The 18326-nt window shown below is 39.5% G+C and overlaps 3 protein-coding genes across 3 annotated transcripts in view; all 3 read right to left on the reverse strand.

Moving 5' to 3' along the window:
- Nucleotides 1–279: 279 nt before the first annotated feature.
- Nucleotides 280–8435, reverse strand: LOC129726558 (uncharacterized). Its single transcript, XM_055683411.1, has 8 exons — nt 8297–8435; nt 8075–8242; nt 7350–8020; nt 6524–7289; nt 5961–6468; nt 3370–3629; nt 3089–3303; nt 280–3033 (listed from the first exon to the last, which is right to left on the reverse strand). The coding sequence occupies exons 1-8, from the start codon at nt 8345–8347 to the stop codon at nt 2940–2942; spliced, it is 2733 nt and encodes a 910-aa protein (XP_055539386.1). The 5' UTR covers nt 8348–8435; the 3' UTR covers nt 280–2939.
- On the reverse strand, nt 4030–5669 carry LOC129726559 (tubulin beta chain-like). Its single transcript, XM_055683412.1, has 2 exons — nt 5081–5669; nt 4030–5028 (listed from the first exon to the last, which is right to left on the reverse strand). Exons 1-2 carry the CDS (start codon nt 5514–5516, stop codon nt 4127–4129), a joined length of 1338 nt encoding a protein of 445 aa, XP_055539387.1. The 5' UTR covers nt 5517–5669; the 3' UTR covers nt 4030–4126.
- Nucleotides 8436–15396: 6961 nt separating the features above from the next.
- Nucleotides 15397–18326, reverse strand: part of LOC129726561 (nephrin-like) — an 875571-nt gene continuing 872641 nt past the window's right edge. Inside the window, exon 18 of the mRNA XM_055683414.1 lies at nt 15397–17070. Coding sequence (XP_055539389.1) covers nt 16615–17070 — 456 coding nt within the window. The 3' untranslated portion in view covers nt 15397–16614. The remainder of the gene's footprint in view (nt 17071–18326) is intronic.

The raw sequence follows: 18326 nt of genomic DNA on the forward strand, positions 1-18326 counted from the left end.
ACTTACTTTTACTGTATATAATCTATTTTTAACAAAAAACTTGGTTTTTCTATACAACTCCATTGACTCAATGGAGTTGTATACAGGGTGGCGAAAAAATTTTCAAGATGAAATTCCCTGAAATGTCATTTCAATTTCCCTGATATTTTTCAGCATTCCGCACAAAAAAGTGCAACGTAGATTAACGCAACTCTGGAATCCCAGTGAAAAAAGTATTCAATCGGATATGGAACCGAATCGTAGAGGTCCCAAAATAGCCTTTTATGCTGAAAAACTCAGTTTTTGCGCTAAAGAGTCGTTTAAAGAAGAATCAAGTAAAATTCACTGTTCAAAACAGTTTTTCAAGATGAGTGCGCGGGAAAATGTGCTGCGCAGAATTACCCGCAGTCATGGTACAGTGTTTCAAACTCAGCCACTCGCTCAGAAACAGACGCTGTTTGAGCCGCTTCTCCTGGAGTAATGCAATCGAAGACGAGCTTTAGTTGTAGTTTTTGTGAAACTGTTTTACGGAACTGTGATGTATTCGGATAATTATTTTTCGAAGCGAACTAGTTGTATTCAAAAATTTTTGCTATCAAATAAACAATCATACGACTGTACTTGTTTTGGCAGTATTTATGGTGAGTTCAATTCTCGCAGCTTCCCTTTTGCGAGCCGTGAAGGTCTCCTCAACTGCTCTACGGTTAACACCAATTCAATCAATGCCGTCCGCGAAGCCTAGAAGCCCACCTGCCCTTCGTATCGCACCTTCTAAAGCTATGTTGAACAGCAAGTTCGAATGCCCGTCACCTTGCTTCAGACCATCTAACGTCACAAACGCGTCCGAAAATTCGTCCTGACGCATGATGTGAAACCGTCAAGCGTCGCACGTAACAGTTTAATAAGTTTTGTTGGGAAACCATGTTTTAGCATTATTTGCCATAGCTCATTGCGTTTCACTGTGTCGTACGCCGCCTTAAAGTCAATAAACAGATGATGCATCTGCAAGTTGTATTCTCGAAACTGGTCGAGAAGGTAAACATCTGGTTCGTTGTAGATCGCCCCACTCGAAAACCGCATTGGTGTTCTCCAACAAAGGCTTCCTGCAACGGCCTCAGTCGCTGGAACAGGATACGGGAAAATTTTTTTAGTTAATTACTACAGTCGAGTCTATGTTCCTTCTTGTAGATAGGGCATATAAGTCCTTTCAACCAGTCCGTAGGTAGTTGTTTCTCAGACCATACCCTCAGGATAATCTGGTGAATTGCACTACACAGCCGTTCGCTCCCAACTTTGAAAAATTCGGCCGGTGAGCCGTCTTTCCCAGCGGCTTTGTTGTTTTTTAGCTCTTTGCAAGCATTATTCACCTCGTCCAATGTTGGTGGGTCCACAGCTTGTCCGTCCTCCCCAATTTCTATCCTGTTCCTTCGGCGACTCTCCTACCTTCCTCACCGTTCAACACTACTTCAAAATGTTGCTTCCAACGCCTGGCCACCTGCGATTTATCGGTAATCAGGTTCCCCTCCAGGTCATTGCACATGGCAGGTACTGATTTCGTTGATCGTTCTATAGAAGCTCCTCGTGTAGTGCCTGGTGAAGCAATTATCCGCCTCCGCGAGGACGCGATCGTAGTGCTCACGTTTCTTACGGCGGTGAAGCTTTTTTTCAGCAGCTCTTGCCTCCCGGTCTTTCTCTCGCATGTGACGTGTCACACGATTAGCTACTACTAACGTGTTGGCGTAGGCTCGGTTCTTTTTTACCGCCTCCTTTAGACATTCGCGTGGTTCCCGTTGTCATGCCTATCACTTCTCGCGATGTTACGCTGACCGCATCATGGATGTGCTTCCACAGCTCGTTCAGGTCCACTCCAGTTGGTTTACTGATCCGTCTATCCACTTTCCGAGTATACTCTGCAGCAACTCCTTCCGCTGATAACCTCTGGATGTCCAGACGTATCTTCCTCGCCGATTTCGATTCAAATACGTTGAACAGCCGGGCACAAATCCTGCCTACAACGAGATAGTGATCTGAGTCGATGTTTGGCCTTCGAAAGGACCGCACATCTATGACGTCTGAAAAGTGTCTTCAGGTTTGCTTCCGAATGTTCAGACGTTCAAGATGGGTACTACAGATGGCCATTCTTCTGGCCGCGGCGAAGTTCACTAACTTCAAGCCGTTGTCGTTGGTGCAGAGTGAAGGCTTTCCCTACCAATAACGGAACAAAAGAACTCCTCCCGTCCAACTTGTGCGTTCATATCTCCGATGACGATCTTTATGTCATGTTGTGGGCACTCTACTCCATACGTTTTCTTAAGAAGCTTACAGAACTGGATGTGGTCCAATAGCTTGATGGTAGCAGTGCTTCGGCAATAAAAGGAACTATTCGAGAACTGAGGTTCGGGAAAATCGTTTCTGAGGTAAAATCACAATGAAATAGTCAAGTAATCGAAGATGAGACACAAGAGAATAAATTAATAATCTCACTAGCGCGTTGCAGCGTGGTGAGAAGGTATAAAGAACATTAACATTAGATAGCGCAAAATAGGATTAATGTGGAACATTTGATTGAGAACCACAAGCTAGCAAAATCTGGAACAGTTTTGGATTCTACGGTCGTGATTTGACAAAACAAATTCTCCAAGCGTACAGTGAGAACCTGTCTATGATGCTCCTGGTCGTACAATGCCATCAACTATTTCAATAGAACCCTCAAACGAGGCCTGGTGTTCAAAAACCGTGCAAGAACACTTCACTAGCAAGTTTTGATCAAGTAAAAGAAATGCATGTTGATAAATCTGAACACTAGGTTCGATCTCCGAAAACAATTTAAGGTTTCGGCTCAGATGTCTATATTTTATACTATAACAGAATATGATTTTGAAATTGTCGCTTGAAACAATACTTATCTTGGTCTGACTGTATGTCCAGAGATGAAAAAAAAAAAAACAGGTAAAGCCACATCATTTCTTTAATTGCTTTACGAATCGTTTGACCGCTTTACGATCTTCCTCGCCAAAGTGCTCGAAATCCGGATGCCGGAGCAGCAAATGTTCTCTGTAAAAAAACGATAGTCATAACTTCGAGTTTATCCAATGTGTACGAAACATACAATGACAATCGGTCTTCAATCGGAACATACGGTAATAAAGTTTCCATCAGCTTGAGCATACGCGTAGCCATTCGTACGCAGTCTTCTTCGTTCATCACATTCATCATGTGATTTAATATCTTCTCCACTATGTTGGCCACTAGGTTACAGCATTCCTCCTTATTGTCAACCAATAATTCGGTCAGAAAGAATGATTGTAGCTTTTTGAAGAATTGCTGAAACCACCGGATTGATAAAATGTTCTTAACAAAGAGCTGTGTAAGGATACTATTCCTACAAACCTTGACACTAGACTCGGAACGATAGGCAAACAGTAACTGGAATGCAGCCAAGCAAATTACTTCACCAAACTGGACCGGGTCACTTCCGTGCAGGGCTTTCATCAGTTGCTTTAGCTGTTCCTCCAAAGGTGTATCGACTGCAAAATTTGCCACAATGTAGTGCGTATCCGTGATGCGGGGCAATGATTTGTGAAGTGTGTACAGATTGATATAGTTTTTCATTATCAGCTTGTGTTTAGCAGCTGGATCCTCTTGCCAATCTGGAAACGAGTTTAAAATAGGTGACATAGGCGAACCGCTAACCAATAATAATAATAATAATAATAATAATAATAATAATAATAATAATAATAATAATAATAATAAATAATATTACAAATACATCAACCAAATCATTTAATTCTCGTTATGCAGTCACTCAATGTGTTTAATACATACTCTGAATTAATCTAACAAAATTCATTTAGGTAGGTTAATGGAAAAAATAAAGTTACGCAAAACAAAATTTTGTTTTTTTTATGACATGATTTTCTCATCACAAATATAAAGTTGTTTCATTGCACACGGAGCTTTTGATAAACTCAAAACCAAAAAAAAAAATTTAAACGTTACATTACTGAATGGCTGGTTTATATTCTGTCAAATATTGTAATTAACCTATCAGTTTGAAGAATCACCAAATTTTATTTCGGAGAATAACAATACGATTATTTTCAACTCATATTATAGTTAACAAAACAACGAATTTCAACTGCATTCAGTCTTCGGCTCCTTCTTCTTCCTCATCGAATTCACCTTCTTCGTCGGCGGTTGCTTCCTGGTATTGCTGGTATTCGGAAACCAAGTCATTCATATTGCTTTCCGCTTCCGTAAATTCCATCTCATCCATACCTTCACCTGTGTACCAGTGCAGGAAAGCTTTCCTTCGAAACATGGCCGTAAACTGCTCGGCAATTCGTTTGAAAATCTCCTGAATCGCAGTAGAATTTCCGATGAACGTTGACGACATTTTCAGGCCACGTGGTGGAATATCGCAAACCGCCGTTTTGACGTTGTTTGGGATCCATTCGACAAAGTAACTACTGTTTTTACTTTGAACATTCAACATTTGTTCGTCCACTTCTTTCATCGACATGCGTCCTCGGAAAATCGCTGCAACGGTGAGATATCGGCCATGCCGCGGATCACAAGCCGCCATCATATTTTTAGCATCAAACATTTGCTGTGTAAGCTCAGGAACAGTAAGTGCTCGATACTGTTGGGATCCTCGCGAAGTCAACGGTGCGAAACCGGTCATAAAAAAGTGCAATCGTGGAAAAGGAACCATGTTTACTGCTAGCTTCCGCAAATCTGCATTCAATTGACCCGGAAAACGAAGGCACGTGGTAACACCCGACATGGTAGCTGAAACTAGATGATTCAAATCGCCGTACGTTGGTGTGGTAAGCTTTAGTGTTCGGAAGCAGATGTCGTACAAAGCTTCGTTATCAATGCAGTAAGACTCATCGGTGTTCTCTACCAGCTGATGTACGCTTAGTGTTGCGTTGTACGGCTCAACGACAGTGTCGGACACCTTAGGTGAAGGGACGACGGAGAAAGTGTTCATAATACGGTCTGGATATTCCTCTCGTATTTTAGAAATCAACAGTGTTCCCATGCCTAAAATATTTCAAAATTACATTTGCGTCAACTACTTTACCTTTACCTTTACCTGAACCAGTACCCCCGCCAAGCGAGTGAGTAAGCTGAAAACCTTGTAGACAATCGCAACCTTCCGATTCCTTACGAACAACATCCAACACTGAATCTACCAACTCAGCACCCTCTGTGTAATGTCCTTTGGCCCAGTTATTTCCGGCTCCGGACTGTCCAAAAACAAAATTATCCGGTCGGAACAATTGCCCAAACGGACCAGCTCTTACGGAGTCCATTGTTCCCGGCTCCAAATCGACCAGAACTGCCCGTGGGACGTATTTCCCTCCCGTAGCTTCGTTGTAGTAAACATTAATACGTTCAAGTTGTAAATCACTGTCCCCGCAATAGGCACCAGTCGCGTCGATTCCGTGCTCGTCCGAGATAACCTCCCAGAATTTGGCGCCAATCTGGTTGCCACATTGGCCAGCTTGTATATGAACTATTTCACGCATTTTCTATCACCTCCCAGTGTGCTTCCGGTAAATTTCGTTGACCGTATGCCGAGATTTTCCGATGCGGACCGAATTTCAAACGCGTTCGCTTTGGTCGGTGGTAAAAAACGTTGTGAAAATTTTTCGTTATTTAACCGATTGTGGCGAAAAGTTTTCTTTCATGACACACTGCGATTGTAAAATTTCAATTGCACAATGAAAGATTTAAAAAAGGGAACTCTCCATTTTGTGGGCACGTGTGAGTGTTGTTTGACCCAATTGCTTCGAAACCGTTCATGGGCAATTCTCAGAACAAATTATAAATTTTGAAGTATATAAAGTCTTATATAATATATGGAGAAAAATCAAAAGAAGTTTTAAGGATAGTGTTTAAAAAAATACCGTATTGTTGTCAATATATGCAATGGTTGTTCATCGTAGTTTAAAACCAAATAGTGCACTTACCATATTCTTTGGAGAACAGATAATTAAGTAAATACTTTGCCATTTTTTCCAGTACGATTACTTCAACTCTGAAATCAATTTGATGTAGTTCGACAACATCGATTTGGCTTAATAGAAGCATGTCGCAGAGGCTAGTAAATACGTGCAAGCAGGTATCAAGCGTTTCATCGAAACTGTTAAGTTGTATAACCAAAGCGCGCAACAGCTCCTGCATGCGTTTCTTCAAACGCTGGCCGCTGCACGTTTGATTGGCGAAAGAGTCCCCGAAACCGCTGTCAGTACCAGCTGGCAATTCTTTTACAATGACGTAGATGACGCATTTGTACAAACGATAAAACATGCTGGTCTGGCTGTTATTCAAATTCATTTTATCCAGCAGCCTAAAATCGTTCACCAATATTTTCTTAATAACTGATGCATGTGCATGCAGTTCGTAATCCAACTCGAGAAAAGCGGTAAGTCGGGTCATACACGTTACGTACTTATTGGTGAGAATGCAATCTTGACCCTACAAGGAAACGAAACGTTATAACATACGAAATTCTGATATTCACATTACTTACAATGTTTCTGCTGTTAAATCGCATTCTTGTGCTTACAAATTCTTCTACAATTCCATTCAAAATATCGATCCACATTTCCTCTATATCCACTATAATACCCCAATAGCTGCGTATGGTCATCATACTTTTCTGTAGCACTTCAAAGCTAGTTGCAACTTTTAGCACAGTGGACAGCACCGTAAATAATGAATCGTAGTAGTCATCGTGAGTAATATTACATTGCTGCAACACAGTATGACACGCTGAGTTAGCCGGCTGCAACAATGCAATGAATGCTTGTTTATGTTGCATGGATTCCTGCAAAGCGTGAGGGTAATCAAGCAAGAAAGCTTTTGCCATTTTCCGTAGATGTGAAAAATCTGCGTTTTTGGAACCTGGATCCAAAGCATGTTCAAGGTCACTTAGCATCAGCTTATGGCATTGCGATATAACAAGTACTACGGATGTAATCATAAAAAGGTTATCATTGCGAGTGCATTCAGTACTAAGTATATTAAAAAGTAGCCCCCAATCATCGAAAAAATCCAACTTCCATAGATCGGTTATCAACTCTTTCAGGGAAATTGACGTGTGATTGTAGCGTCCGTATAATCTCAATATACCGAGTAAAATATCACCATTTTTGTTGTCAACATCATTTGGGGTACAACAAATACTGACGTGGAAATCGATTGCATGACTTCGAACAACCTCATCATCGCTAAACATGTACTGTCTAACCTTTTCGGTCATTTCGTTATCAAATATAGCACGGCCACAGTTTTGTCTATACACGGGGAAAAAGTTAGAAAATTGCAGATAACAGATGATGTAACTTTTAGCCTACCTTTGCACAGCAGCGATAACCTCCATGGCCACTCTTTGGCACGATTTGAAACTTATCATAGATTGAACAAAGCGTTTTCCCAAAGATTGCAAGAAAAATTTAACGATTATTTTTTCTACCTCTGAATTAGGTTCATCGGAATTGAGCAAGTTTTTGAGACAATTAGCCACTATGGAGAACATTTTGCAGTGTTGATGCTGCAGAAACTTTGTGAGCATTTCCAGCATGCTACCGTCCTGCGTGAACACTAAATGTGTTTCGAGAAATTCACAGTATGACTCTGCTATCAATGGAAGCGTTTTGTTATATCGGCAACCAGCCTCAACGTTATTAACCAGTAGTTTAATAAGTTTTGAGATGTATCTTTCGCGCTTTACTGCTTCGTGAAGTTTTTCGGAATCTTCCTCTAACTGGATGTTTTTATTATCCTGTAGCACATACTCTTGTACAACAGAAACCAGAACTAATATCGTAGAACTTAGGTAGCCTGCTACCATTTTGCATTTGTCATCATTGGACTCGCAGAATGCCATGAGGAGCCGGACGGTTTTATTGAGCCAAATGTTGTTCTCTAACAGTTCCTTTCGATCCTGAACTATCATGAGTTTGAACAACATATTCAGACCGTTTAGAAACACAGCATTCTCGAAAATAGCTTTATCTTCAAAACTCTGTAACGTTAGATTCCGTTATTTTTTCATGAGACATTATTTCCTTGCACTTACCGTTTTGACGATCTTCTTTCGTACAAGATCCAACAAATTGTTATTTTTCAAATCTTCTGAGGTAAACTGGTATTCGTAACCAGTCAAATCAATCACTAACTGCAGAACGTCTAATATTCCAGCTGTAGTATCATCTCGATAGCTTTGCTGCCAATTTCGATAAATTTGCTAGTAAGACAAAACATGTAGAAATTCAATTTATTTTGATGCTAAATATGTTACCTTTACGTGCACTTCGCTTTTCAACAAACTCCAGAAAATTCTCTCGTCCATTTTATTGGATTTTCATCAAATAACTCGCCGAAGTTTCTTCGATTCCTGTTCCAGGGCGTACGCGAATTGTTTGCATTTACAATTCCAGAGATGCCAGATGTTTTTGAAAAATTTCTGCAACTGCTCGAAAAACCCGGAAAAATATATTTGAAATCTTTATACAAATGTAAATATCAATGAATCAAAAATATTTCGCTCGCCCCGGCAAAAATCTGCACACATTTTGAGAAAGTCTACGCAATAATAAGAAGATTGGGACAAAAATCTGCAGAAACTATGAAAAAACTGCAAATATCCGCGAATCAATAAAAATCTGCAGGCGGAATTTAAAAAGCTGCGTTTTACAGACAAATCTGCACATCTAGTGTCTCTGAACAATGCGGTTCTAAAATTTTACATGGTTTTCTGATTTTTATATATCAGTCGAAAGAGTGCAATTTTCTGCGTAAAACGTGATTTTTAAAAAACGTTTATCGTTGTCCTTCCGTTTTTAAATGAAGAATAAAAAACTGCTCGAAATGCCCCAAATGACAGTTCTCCCATATACCGTACATGGGCGAACTGTCATATAAGACATATCGAGCAGTTTATAGTATTCATTTAAAAATCGAAGGAAAACGGTAAACATTTTCCAAAAATGACATATTGCTCAGGAAACGCGGCATTTTTAAATCAGAGCAGAGATGCAAAATGTTTTTGAAAAATGGCAGCAACTGCTTGAAAAACCGGAAAAATTTGCTTGAAATCTGGAAAAATTGCTATCCGAGATTCGAAAAAATTTCACTTGGCTTGCAAAAATCTCCACACATTACATGAATATTTGTGTAAATATAAGGAGATTTGGGGTTTTGTCTATTGGGTTGTTTAGTTATATCACCCAGGTAACCATCAAGCACTATTTTAAGCCATCTAAGAAACACATAACAGCATTTGAGTGCATATTAGCTGTAAAGAATATTTTCAAATGCCAATAAGCACTGTAGAATTGAAGCCGTGAAATAGACCCTCTATGGGTGTATAAAGCTATGTTTTAGAGCTTTTAAGCCCTGTAGCTTTAAGCTAAGTAACTATACGTGAATGTTTACGATTTTGAAGACAAAAACAAATAAAAAACAATGGATAGAATGGAAAAGTGGCAAAACATTTTGAAGGGTAGCTGTTAACGAAGAAAGTTACGAAATTTTGACCGTTTTGCCTAAGACAGTAAAATCAAACTACGCACTAGTACTGTGCAATCAGTAGCATATCAGCAAATAAATGCCGATTTATATCAAGAAATTGATTTCCAAGCTGTTGAAGTTGATGATTTCTATGACCAAGAGTCTTATTATAATCTGGAGTTTGTAAGTTAGTTGCTATACAAGTTCGCGAAGAAACGTTTGTTTGTACATCATACTCTTCCGGCAATAAAACTCATAACCTGTATAACAAGTTTATGAAGAAATTACAGTGTATCATAACATCATACTCTACCTGTAAAATAAGGGAATGCAATAAAAAAATAAAAAATATGTGATATTGATTAAAACAGAAATATTCGTTTTTGCTCGTCAAATTCATAGGACGGCCGTATTTAGAATATTTTTTTTTATTCTCGCTTATTTTCCGTCGGTCTAGTTCCGCCACTGTTGTTGTGCCGACCCGTTTATTAACGGACCGGCGCCAACGGCTTTACTCCCTCATGCGATGGAAGGCGTGATCCCAGAGATTTTTCGCCTCAGAATTTTCATCTCGGCAGCGGTCCCCCAAGGATTCCACATTGGCATTTCACGGGCTGCTGAAGTGATTCAACTAACTTAACGTTGATCGGGTTGTTTGAGGACGTACCCGGTTATTAAAACAACTGCCAACGCATCCAGCTTCGTATTAACGTGCGACAGCAACAACAGGCATTTGTTTACCTTGATGGTCAGGTTATCGTTCTCTTCCGCAGCCTCTTTCGGTTCTGTCTGGCAAGATGAATGTTTCATCTTTGGTACTTCTCTTGTATTCACCTAGTTCGAGCAAAAAAAAAGCGAAGAAAAAAAAAACAGCAGAAACCATCAATTTTAGTTTGAAACTCTCGTATATTACAAGAGTACTCACTTGCTACCGGTTTTGCGATTTTAATAGGCTGTAAAAATGATGTTCCACCGAGCGAGACGATGGAACAACGGGTAAACGCAGTAGACCAGAAAGCCTTCAATATGCAACAACACCGCGGTTCGAAACTGGATCTTCTTCGACTTCACAGAGCGACACGAAAAAAACAACGAGTCATCAGTTAGCTGGTCGGATACGTGTGTGAAGCAAGAAAGCAAATAACTTTTTTTTGCCCGAGAGAAAAAAAAAAAAACAAAACATAAACAAAATTTTTCTCATAGGTGTAGTTCAAAAGTGGGGGCAGGCAGTATATCGACCGAAATATTCGCCAAAAGTGGTTTTTGAACAGCCCTTAAGTAGAATATAGAACTTTCGGGCTTTGTAAGACATTTTCTATATTATACTATAGTACCAAATTAGAACTATTTTTCACGGCTAAACGGTTACTTGGGCAGTTTTATATATCATCTGAAAGGTTAAAGCACATACATAAGACATACGTAACACTCGGGAAGAAATCTTATAAAAGAGTTGGTACAAAATGAACTACTCGAATGGTACCACGCTCTGAATAAAATCACTGTTTGAGTTGTTTTTGGAGGCAGTGTACCTGAGTTTGTCTCGTTTCTACTCGAAAAATGCTGCATTGATTTTGTAAATAACTTTCTGACAGTTCCTTATGGGATTTTCTTTGGGGCTTGATAAAGCCGAGAAAAAGAAAATTCATTTTGTTCATTATATGTCGAGCAGTTGGACAGAACAAGGTACGGAGTTTTATGGGGCAACGTGTACCAGAAAAAATGCCAGTGTTACGTATGTCTTATGTATGTGGTTAAAGTTCCTTCAAAAGAAATCAATCAATCAATCAATCATCTGAATGAGCTGCATTTTCTAAGCAAAACATAGTTTTCAAAAATTTTCTATCGTCATTCAATTTTTAAATCACGAATTAAAACTGCTCGAAATCGCTACTATGACAGTTCACCCAAATACCAACTGTCATTGTAGCGATTTGAAGCAATTTTTATTCTTCATTTAAAAATAAAATAGTGAATAGCTTAACAACCCAATTGAGTTGTTTGGCTATATCAGTTTTTTATATCAGCTGAGAGATCTGCATTTTCTGAGTAAAACGTGATTTGAATTTTTTTTCTATCGTTGTACTTCGCTTTTTAAATCAAGATTTAAAACTGCTCGAAATTACTACAATGACAGTTCGCCCATATACCAACTGTCATTGTAGCGATTTGGAGCGAATTTTTATTCTTCATTTAAAAATCGAAGGATAATGATATAAAGTTTTAAAAAATCACGTTTTTCTCAGAAAATTACACTCTTTCAGATGATATATAAAAAACGGGAATCTGTGAACAACCCAACTCCACGAACGATTATCAGAATATAAATCAATATTAATATACCATTCATGGAGTGATACCTGAACAACTGGAAACTACTGCAAAATTACATATTTATACTATTTGAATGGTTTTAGTACAAAATTTTGGATTATTAGTTTACCATATCGTGTATAATATCGAAAAATAAATGTTCGGGAAAATCGATGTTTTTGAATGGTAACCATACCTAACGCCTAGTTGCAACCACTTCAATTTAAATGAAATTTTAGCAGGACTTTTTTCGTAGCTGTCAGGGAAACCACGAACCGTTGAGATGTTGGGTACGCAGCAAATATATGAGATTTGACAGCGACAGCATAGTCCTGTAACAGACTGGAAGCAAAGATGACTAGAACAAGATACATACCTGACTTATGCAGTATGCATCGGACACGATTGTCGTTGCGCGTGAACGAAAGTCGAACTAATTTGTATACTGGTAACTTGATGAAGACGGTAAGGTGGCGGAAGGGTATGCATTTTTTTTTCAATATCCTTGTATGGTCCTGCCATCTAATTTTCAATATCCTTACACGGTGCGGCCATCTAATTTTCAATATCCTTATATGGTGCTGCCATCTAGTTTTAATTTTCGTTTGGCGGATTATGCGCGATGAATCGATTTTGCTAATAACTTTTTTTATGCGCATTCAAGTCATCAGATGGCAGCATTAACCGTTGTGAAGGTGTCGTGGGAAAAATATATGAAAAAAGTCAGGTATCTTGTTCTATGTTAGCTGGATAACACCGTGAACACTTTATTTTGCTCGTCACCTTCCAGCGGAACACAATTTGTAATCCAGATTTTTACGCATCATAACGGCGGTCGCCAAAATGCGTATTTGTAATATGCCAAACTTCCATGTTTTGAGATTCCTGAAGAATTGAAAACACAGTTGTTGCCAGATATATTTTTTTGATAAAATACATGAAGACAAATGAAGATTTCAAACTGACGTAAGCAGAGTTGTCAAAAGGCGTAGTGTGGGAGAAAGGTAAGTCGACGATGGATCGGATGATGTGCGTAGTTCGAGTTTCGGGGACACTCTCGAGTCCCTTCGAATCTCGAAGAGGGCTACGGCAAGGTGATGATTATCGTGCTTGCTATTCAGCATCGCTTTGGAAGGTGCGATACGTGGGGCTGGTATCAACACGAGTGGCAAGATATTCAGGGTCTGCTCAGCTCTTTGGCTTTACCGATGACATTGATATTGTAGTACGATCCCTTGAGAAGATAACTGCAGCCGGACAAATTGGACTGGTCACAAATACATGGAAGACTAAGTACATGAGAGGAAGAGGTTTCAGAGAAGACAGTATAACCTCCCGCCACGAATTTATATTAGCGGTGATGAAATCGAGGTGGTAGACGAGTTTGTGTACTTGGGCTCACACGTGAGTGCTGACAACGACGCCAGTAGAGAAATTCGTCGACGCCTTATGGCAGGGTCTACTGTGGACTCCGGAGGACGTTCCGCTCGAATAAAATCCGCCGCCGCACGAAGTTGGCCATCTACAAAACACTGATCAAATTGGTAGTCCTCTTCAGCCACGAAACCTGGACCATGTTCGTGGAGGACCATGCTCGTGGGGGTTTTCGAACGGAAGGTGCTGGGTACCATCTGCAGTGGAGTGCAGATGGCAGATGGATCATGGCGGAGGCGGATGAACTACGAGTTGCATTAGCTGCTGGGAGAACCACTCATCGTTCAAACGGCGGAAATCGGGAGTCTACGGTGGGCTGGGCGTGTCGTAGAAATGTCAGACGATAACCCGGTGAAAATAGTTCTTGATAGCGACCCAACTGGAACAAGGCGACGGGGCGTGCAGCGAGCAAGGTGGCTCGCTCAAGTAGAAGACGACCTGCGGGTTTCCACAGACGACATGGCTGGCGAACTGCAGCCATGGACCGAATTGAATGGAGACGAGCTCTTCGAATAACAAGGGACACTTTGGCCTGGAGTTGACTGATAAGATAAGTAAGTTCCCTTGCAAAATACAATGACCACTATTGTTGAATGATTAGGTATCTGCACCGACACGCTCTCAGTCAGGTAAAATATGGTTTATGAAGCCAATCAGTGATTGATTGGCAATCACTATCCCAGGATTCAAAGACCAAATCTCTTTGGGCTGTAAACAGCCACTGCCAAGAAACCTTAATTTGCGTTTAAATAATGCACTGTGGTCTCGCCAATGAACACGGCCAATGTTCTTTAAATGATATCAACTCGGACAATGCTCCCAATGGCCGATGTATGTTAAAAAAGAGCTCTTTTGTTGAGCTCTAAGAGCTTCTTTGAACGATTTAAATTTGGTGTTATAAATCTTTTAAATTATGAATCCAAACAATTGGTTATCACCACCTCCCTGACACCGTAATCCCATTACCTATAGTTTGACAGCATGTACCCCCATTGTGATGAACTCCTCGATGCTCCAAACAAAAATGGCCGCAAAGGGAAGACAGCTGACGTGTTGCCTAATCCATCGATGTTGCTGTTTATAGCAGTGTGAAGAACAGCAGTGTATTATGCCATTTCATTCTCACGCAAACAAAAGCGCAGACTACGAACGTCTCAGGGGGGTAGTCGTTTCTCCCAGCGTTTAAGCTCCATTTTCACTGCACAGTTTGATATACGCAAAAAGGTTCTGGGCCAACAAACTGTGAGTTAAATCCTTGTTTTGCACACATCATCATGATTTCCTCGATGGTGATTTGCAGTTTCTGGAAAACAGCCCTACATGGCCACCCCATATTTAACTATTTCAAAGCAAAGCCTTGGTGCTACATTCCGATTCGGAACTTGACCTTCTGTTTATTATACACAGACTTCGCAGCCAACTGTTAAGTGTACAGGACAATTGCGGGGTTAGCGCTACGATCCTACTAACACTAACAGTCTCTCCCGAGCCGAGACTCGAACCTACGACAACTGGCTTGTTAGGCCAACATCGTACCTCGAGACCAGCTGGGAGGGTTATTTGATTTTCAGAGACCGACAATCATCGCCAGCCGCCATTTTTAATTCTGTGTTGGCAACTTTTGTTTTCTGGCGAACAGCCCGGGGTGGTCAAATACCATCCAATAATGGTATTTTCAAAAACAGGATGATGGCCAGTGGTCAGAAATCATTCCCACGATGGCGACTTCCGGTTTCAGACAAAGAGCCGAAGATGGTATTTGACCAATATTACCAATCCTACCGAAAGTGGAACTCAACATGTCACTTTGAAATCCGAAATGGCGACTTCCAGTTTCTGTAGAAAAGATCGAAACTGCGAAATACAGTCCAATATCCGTATTTTCGCTGTGTGCGTTCCGAGAATTTTGATGTTGTATTTAAAGTGATGATGGAAAGTATGGAATGAAACGAGTAGAAGACGAGTTGAGCAATGAAATATAAAAACTGATTCTTAATTTTGAAATCTTCGATCCCAAGCATCACCGGAATTATTCAACTAGTTGTCAATATTATATTATTATTCATGGACGGAAATACCACGGTATGATAGAAATTTTCAACATCTGGATGGGGGTTTCCTTGGAAAAACAAAACTCACACGTTTTGTGAAAGGCTTTTTTATATATCTGCTTAGTTTTATAACAATGATTCATCTCGTTTATTTTTAATTGTTCTGAGTTCACTTGGTTATGCTTCCGTTTTCGAATTATTTTCACAACGAACAACTTTTATTCTAACTTTTTCTCCTAACTTTCCTCCGAAAGTGGCAAAAATGTCCTCTATAGTTCTCTTCAGGAAATGTGTTTCTTTAGTATGCGTTCGTCGTTTAGAAATATTCTATGATTGATGTAAAAAATCTGATCGATTCTTGGATATGCATTAAAAGGGTTAACGGAGAATTAGGCAGTATTTCAGTATGACGAATGGGGAGTAACTGAAGGTATATAAATACGATTAAAATAGTACGTGTTTTGGAAGATTTTTCAGTTTAGTTTTTAGGATATGGGTTTCTTGGCACATGTACAACGATTGATGATGCTTTGGTTTCGTTTGAAACTAATCTTGATACGGGTACTACATACAACTTAATTTTTATGGTATCAACAGAGGCACCAATAAATTATTGTTACCAACTCTTAACTGCATAGGTGTTAAGTATACACTGTATACTATAGTTTCCGAAACAATCAGTGACTTAAATGTCGCTAAATTAGTCTTTTATTTTTCATCTTCATGAGAACACCCATTTCTTATGAGTTATTAAACATGCTTTAAACACGGCTTTGCTTCACTTTATTCCACTGCCAAATTGGGATTTTCATTTCTTGCTTAAAAATACACTCTGTTTTTATCTACAGTACTCTTTTCGAAGATTAATGTTACAATCATACCTAACATTTGCTTGCTATACACATTAAACAGAGAAGTATCAAAGAATCGATAATTACAATCGATAGGTTTATATAAATTTTCAAATTGCATATCTAAAAATAGGGTAGTAATGAATTAAACAAATTTCTAATGACCAATACTATGTCAGAAGTGAATATAAATGTGTGGTGGACTGAAAAATCTTGAGACCAATTTATGTTCGCGCATAACAAAAACTCAACATATTGTAGCCTAAGATTTCTTTCTGATTGAGTGTTGTTTGCTCTCGATTCATTCGTATTAACTAAAATTTATCTAGTCTAACCATACAACTATCATCCACTGTCCTGCGCACATTTAGAAATATCGGATATTCCGGCCGGATTTAGAAATCAGTACATTCCCGTACTCATCGCCAGAATACGAATTTCTCTAAGCAATATAGTAACTAAACGCAGCTCTCCGGTACCCTAGTGGTCATTAACATATTTTTGATGGTATGTACATTGATGTCGTAATCATTCAGATTACCCTCTTGCGTTCCGGTGCTGCCGGTTGCAGCAGTACTGCCGAGAGCAGTTTCCAGCCCTCCGTTGGGGAGCAGACTGTTTGATTGATGGTGACCGCTACCGATGCTGATCCCGGCGGTACCTCCCCCGTACAGCGCTATCGTCGAGCCGGGGGCTGTCGGTGGGCCCGTCGATGTGTAGAACGCACCGTGAAGCTTGAGGTTAGCCGAGGGATCGCCACATTGGTTAATGTTCGGATGTAATTGATTTACCACCGGCGTGGATGTTGTGCTGCTACCCAGACTAACTCCGACGCCTCCGATGAGATGAGACCTGCCCGTCGGTGGTATCAGCAACTCTGTTGGTCGTATATCATGGTTCGGATATCGGTCGTACTGTCGATGGAGAAACAGAAACACATAAAATCAGCCAGTTATTTAATTGATTTTCAATTCATGTGCAATTAATTTGCAGCCTGTTCTATCGGAACGGTGATGGCACTAGATGTCCGATGCGAAACCTGCCAAATCAGGCAATTCAAACGAGATGGAATAACCGTTATTATTTGATATAATCTTTAATTAGTGCTGTTCATTTTAATCAAATTGTAGAATAGATATTCCGCTGCTTACTGAAAACAAAATAGTATGGGCCTCGCACAATATTTTTCAAACGACGAAACCTGAGACAACTCGTGAAACTTTGTTTAGATTAGGTTAGTATTAGTGATTTTCCTCCAGAGTATTAGTTCATAGACAAACTAAATAACTGTAATTTTTTTTCAATATTGCTGTTTCTGCTTTATGACATAGCATTTCATCATATTTCTACATACTCTAAACTAAAAAAAACGATTATAAAAATATTTATCTTCCATTACTTTTCGATTTGATCCTACATACTTTATTTTCAAATTGATTTTTCGCAGATCGACTCGAACTGTCCTACAGTATGGTCGCATTTTACCAACAGCTCGAGGCTAAGTCTTAGACTACCGAGAGATATTGAAATTTTGCTTTTCGCTTTCAACAGGCAATCTTTTTAAAAGACTACCTGTTGAAACGCAAAGTAATAGATTTGTTTTTTTTAACGTTAACGAGTGTTTAGTGAGTAAATTTGGTTTGAGATATTTCTACTTAAATTCTATAGTGAAGTGAAAGTGTAGTGAAGTTTTCCAGTTATGCCTGGAAAAAATAAAAAAGCCCGCTTTGATGCGGCTTCAAGGAAACGTGAGGCATCTCCTTTAAGTGACACTGAAATTTCGACTAACTGGTATAATATTCTTTCTTTTGTTGGCGATCAAGAAATCGAAACTTCTCATACTGAGCATAAAGCTGTTATGAAGAAGGTTAAAGTTCCACCTATTGTGGTATTTGTAGCAAATTTAAAAGCATTTTGATAAGAACTTTCATCATTTCTGTCGGATGTGAAAGTTAATTTTCAAATTGGCTGCCAAGCCAAAATTCGTATTTTGGCCGAATCTCTTGATGGCCATAAACAACTTTTACAGTACTTGACTGAAAAGATGTATAAATTTTATTCTTATGATGCCAAAAACGAGAGACCGTTAAAGGCTGTTTTGAAAGGTCTTTCAAATGACCAAACTATTGAGGAAATTAAAGATTGTTTGTCAGAATCACTTGGTTTTGCC

Source organism: Wyeomyia smithii, chromosome 3, assembly GCF_029784165.1.
Source record: "Wyeomyia smithii strain HCP4-BCI-WySm-NY-G18 chromosome 3, ASM2978416v1, whole genome shotgun sequence".
Lineage (NCBI taxonomy): Eukaryota > Metazoa > Arthropoda > Insecta > Diptera > Culicidae > Wyeomyia > Wyeomyia smithii.

Bases quoted from the DNA above. Each gene is read 5' to 3' on its own strand.
- LOC129726559 (XM_055683412.1), bottom strand. From the start codon at position 5,516: ATGCGTGAAATAGTTCATATACAAGCTGGCCAATGTGGCAACCAGATT. The intron at 5,029-5,080 runs GTAAAGGTAAAG...GAAATATTTTAG, and splicing joins TGGCGGGGGTACTGGTTCAG to GCATGGGAACACTGTTGATT.
- LOC129726558 (XM_055683411.1), bottom strand. From the start codon at position 8,347: ATGGACGAGAGAATTTTCTGGAGTTTGTTGAAAAGCGAAGTGCACGTA. The intron at 6,469-6,523 runs GTAAGTAATGTG...GTTTCCTTGTAG, and splicing joins GATTTAACAGCAGAAACATT to GGTCAAGATTGCATTCTCAC. The intron at 3,304-3,369 runs GTTTGTAGGAAT...CGGTGGTTTCAG, and splicing joins GTTCCGAGTCTAGTGTCAAG to CAATTCTTCAAAAAGCTACA.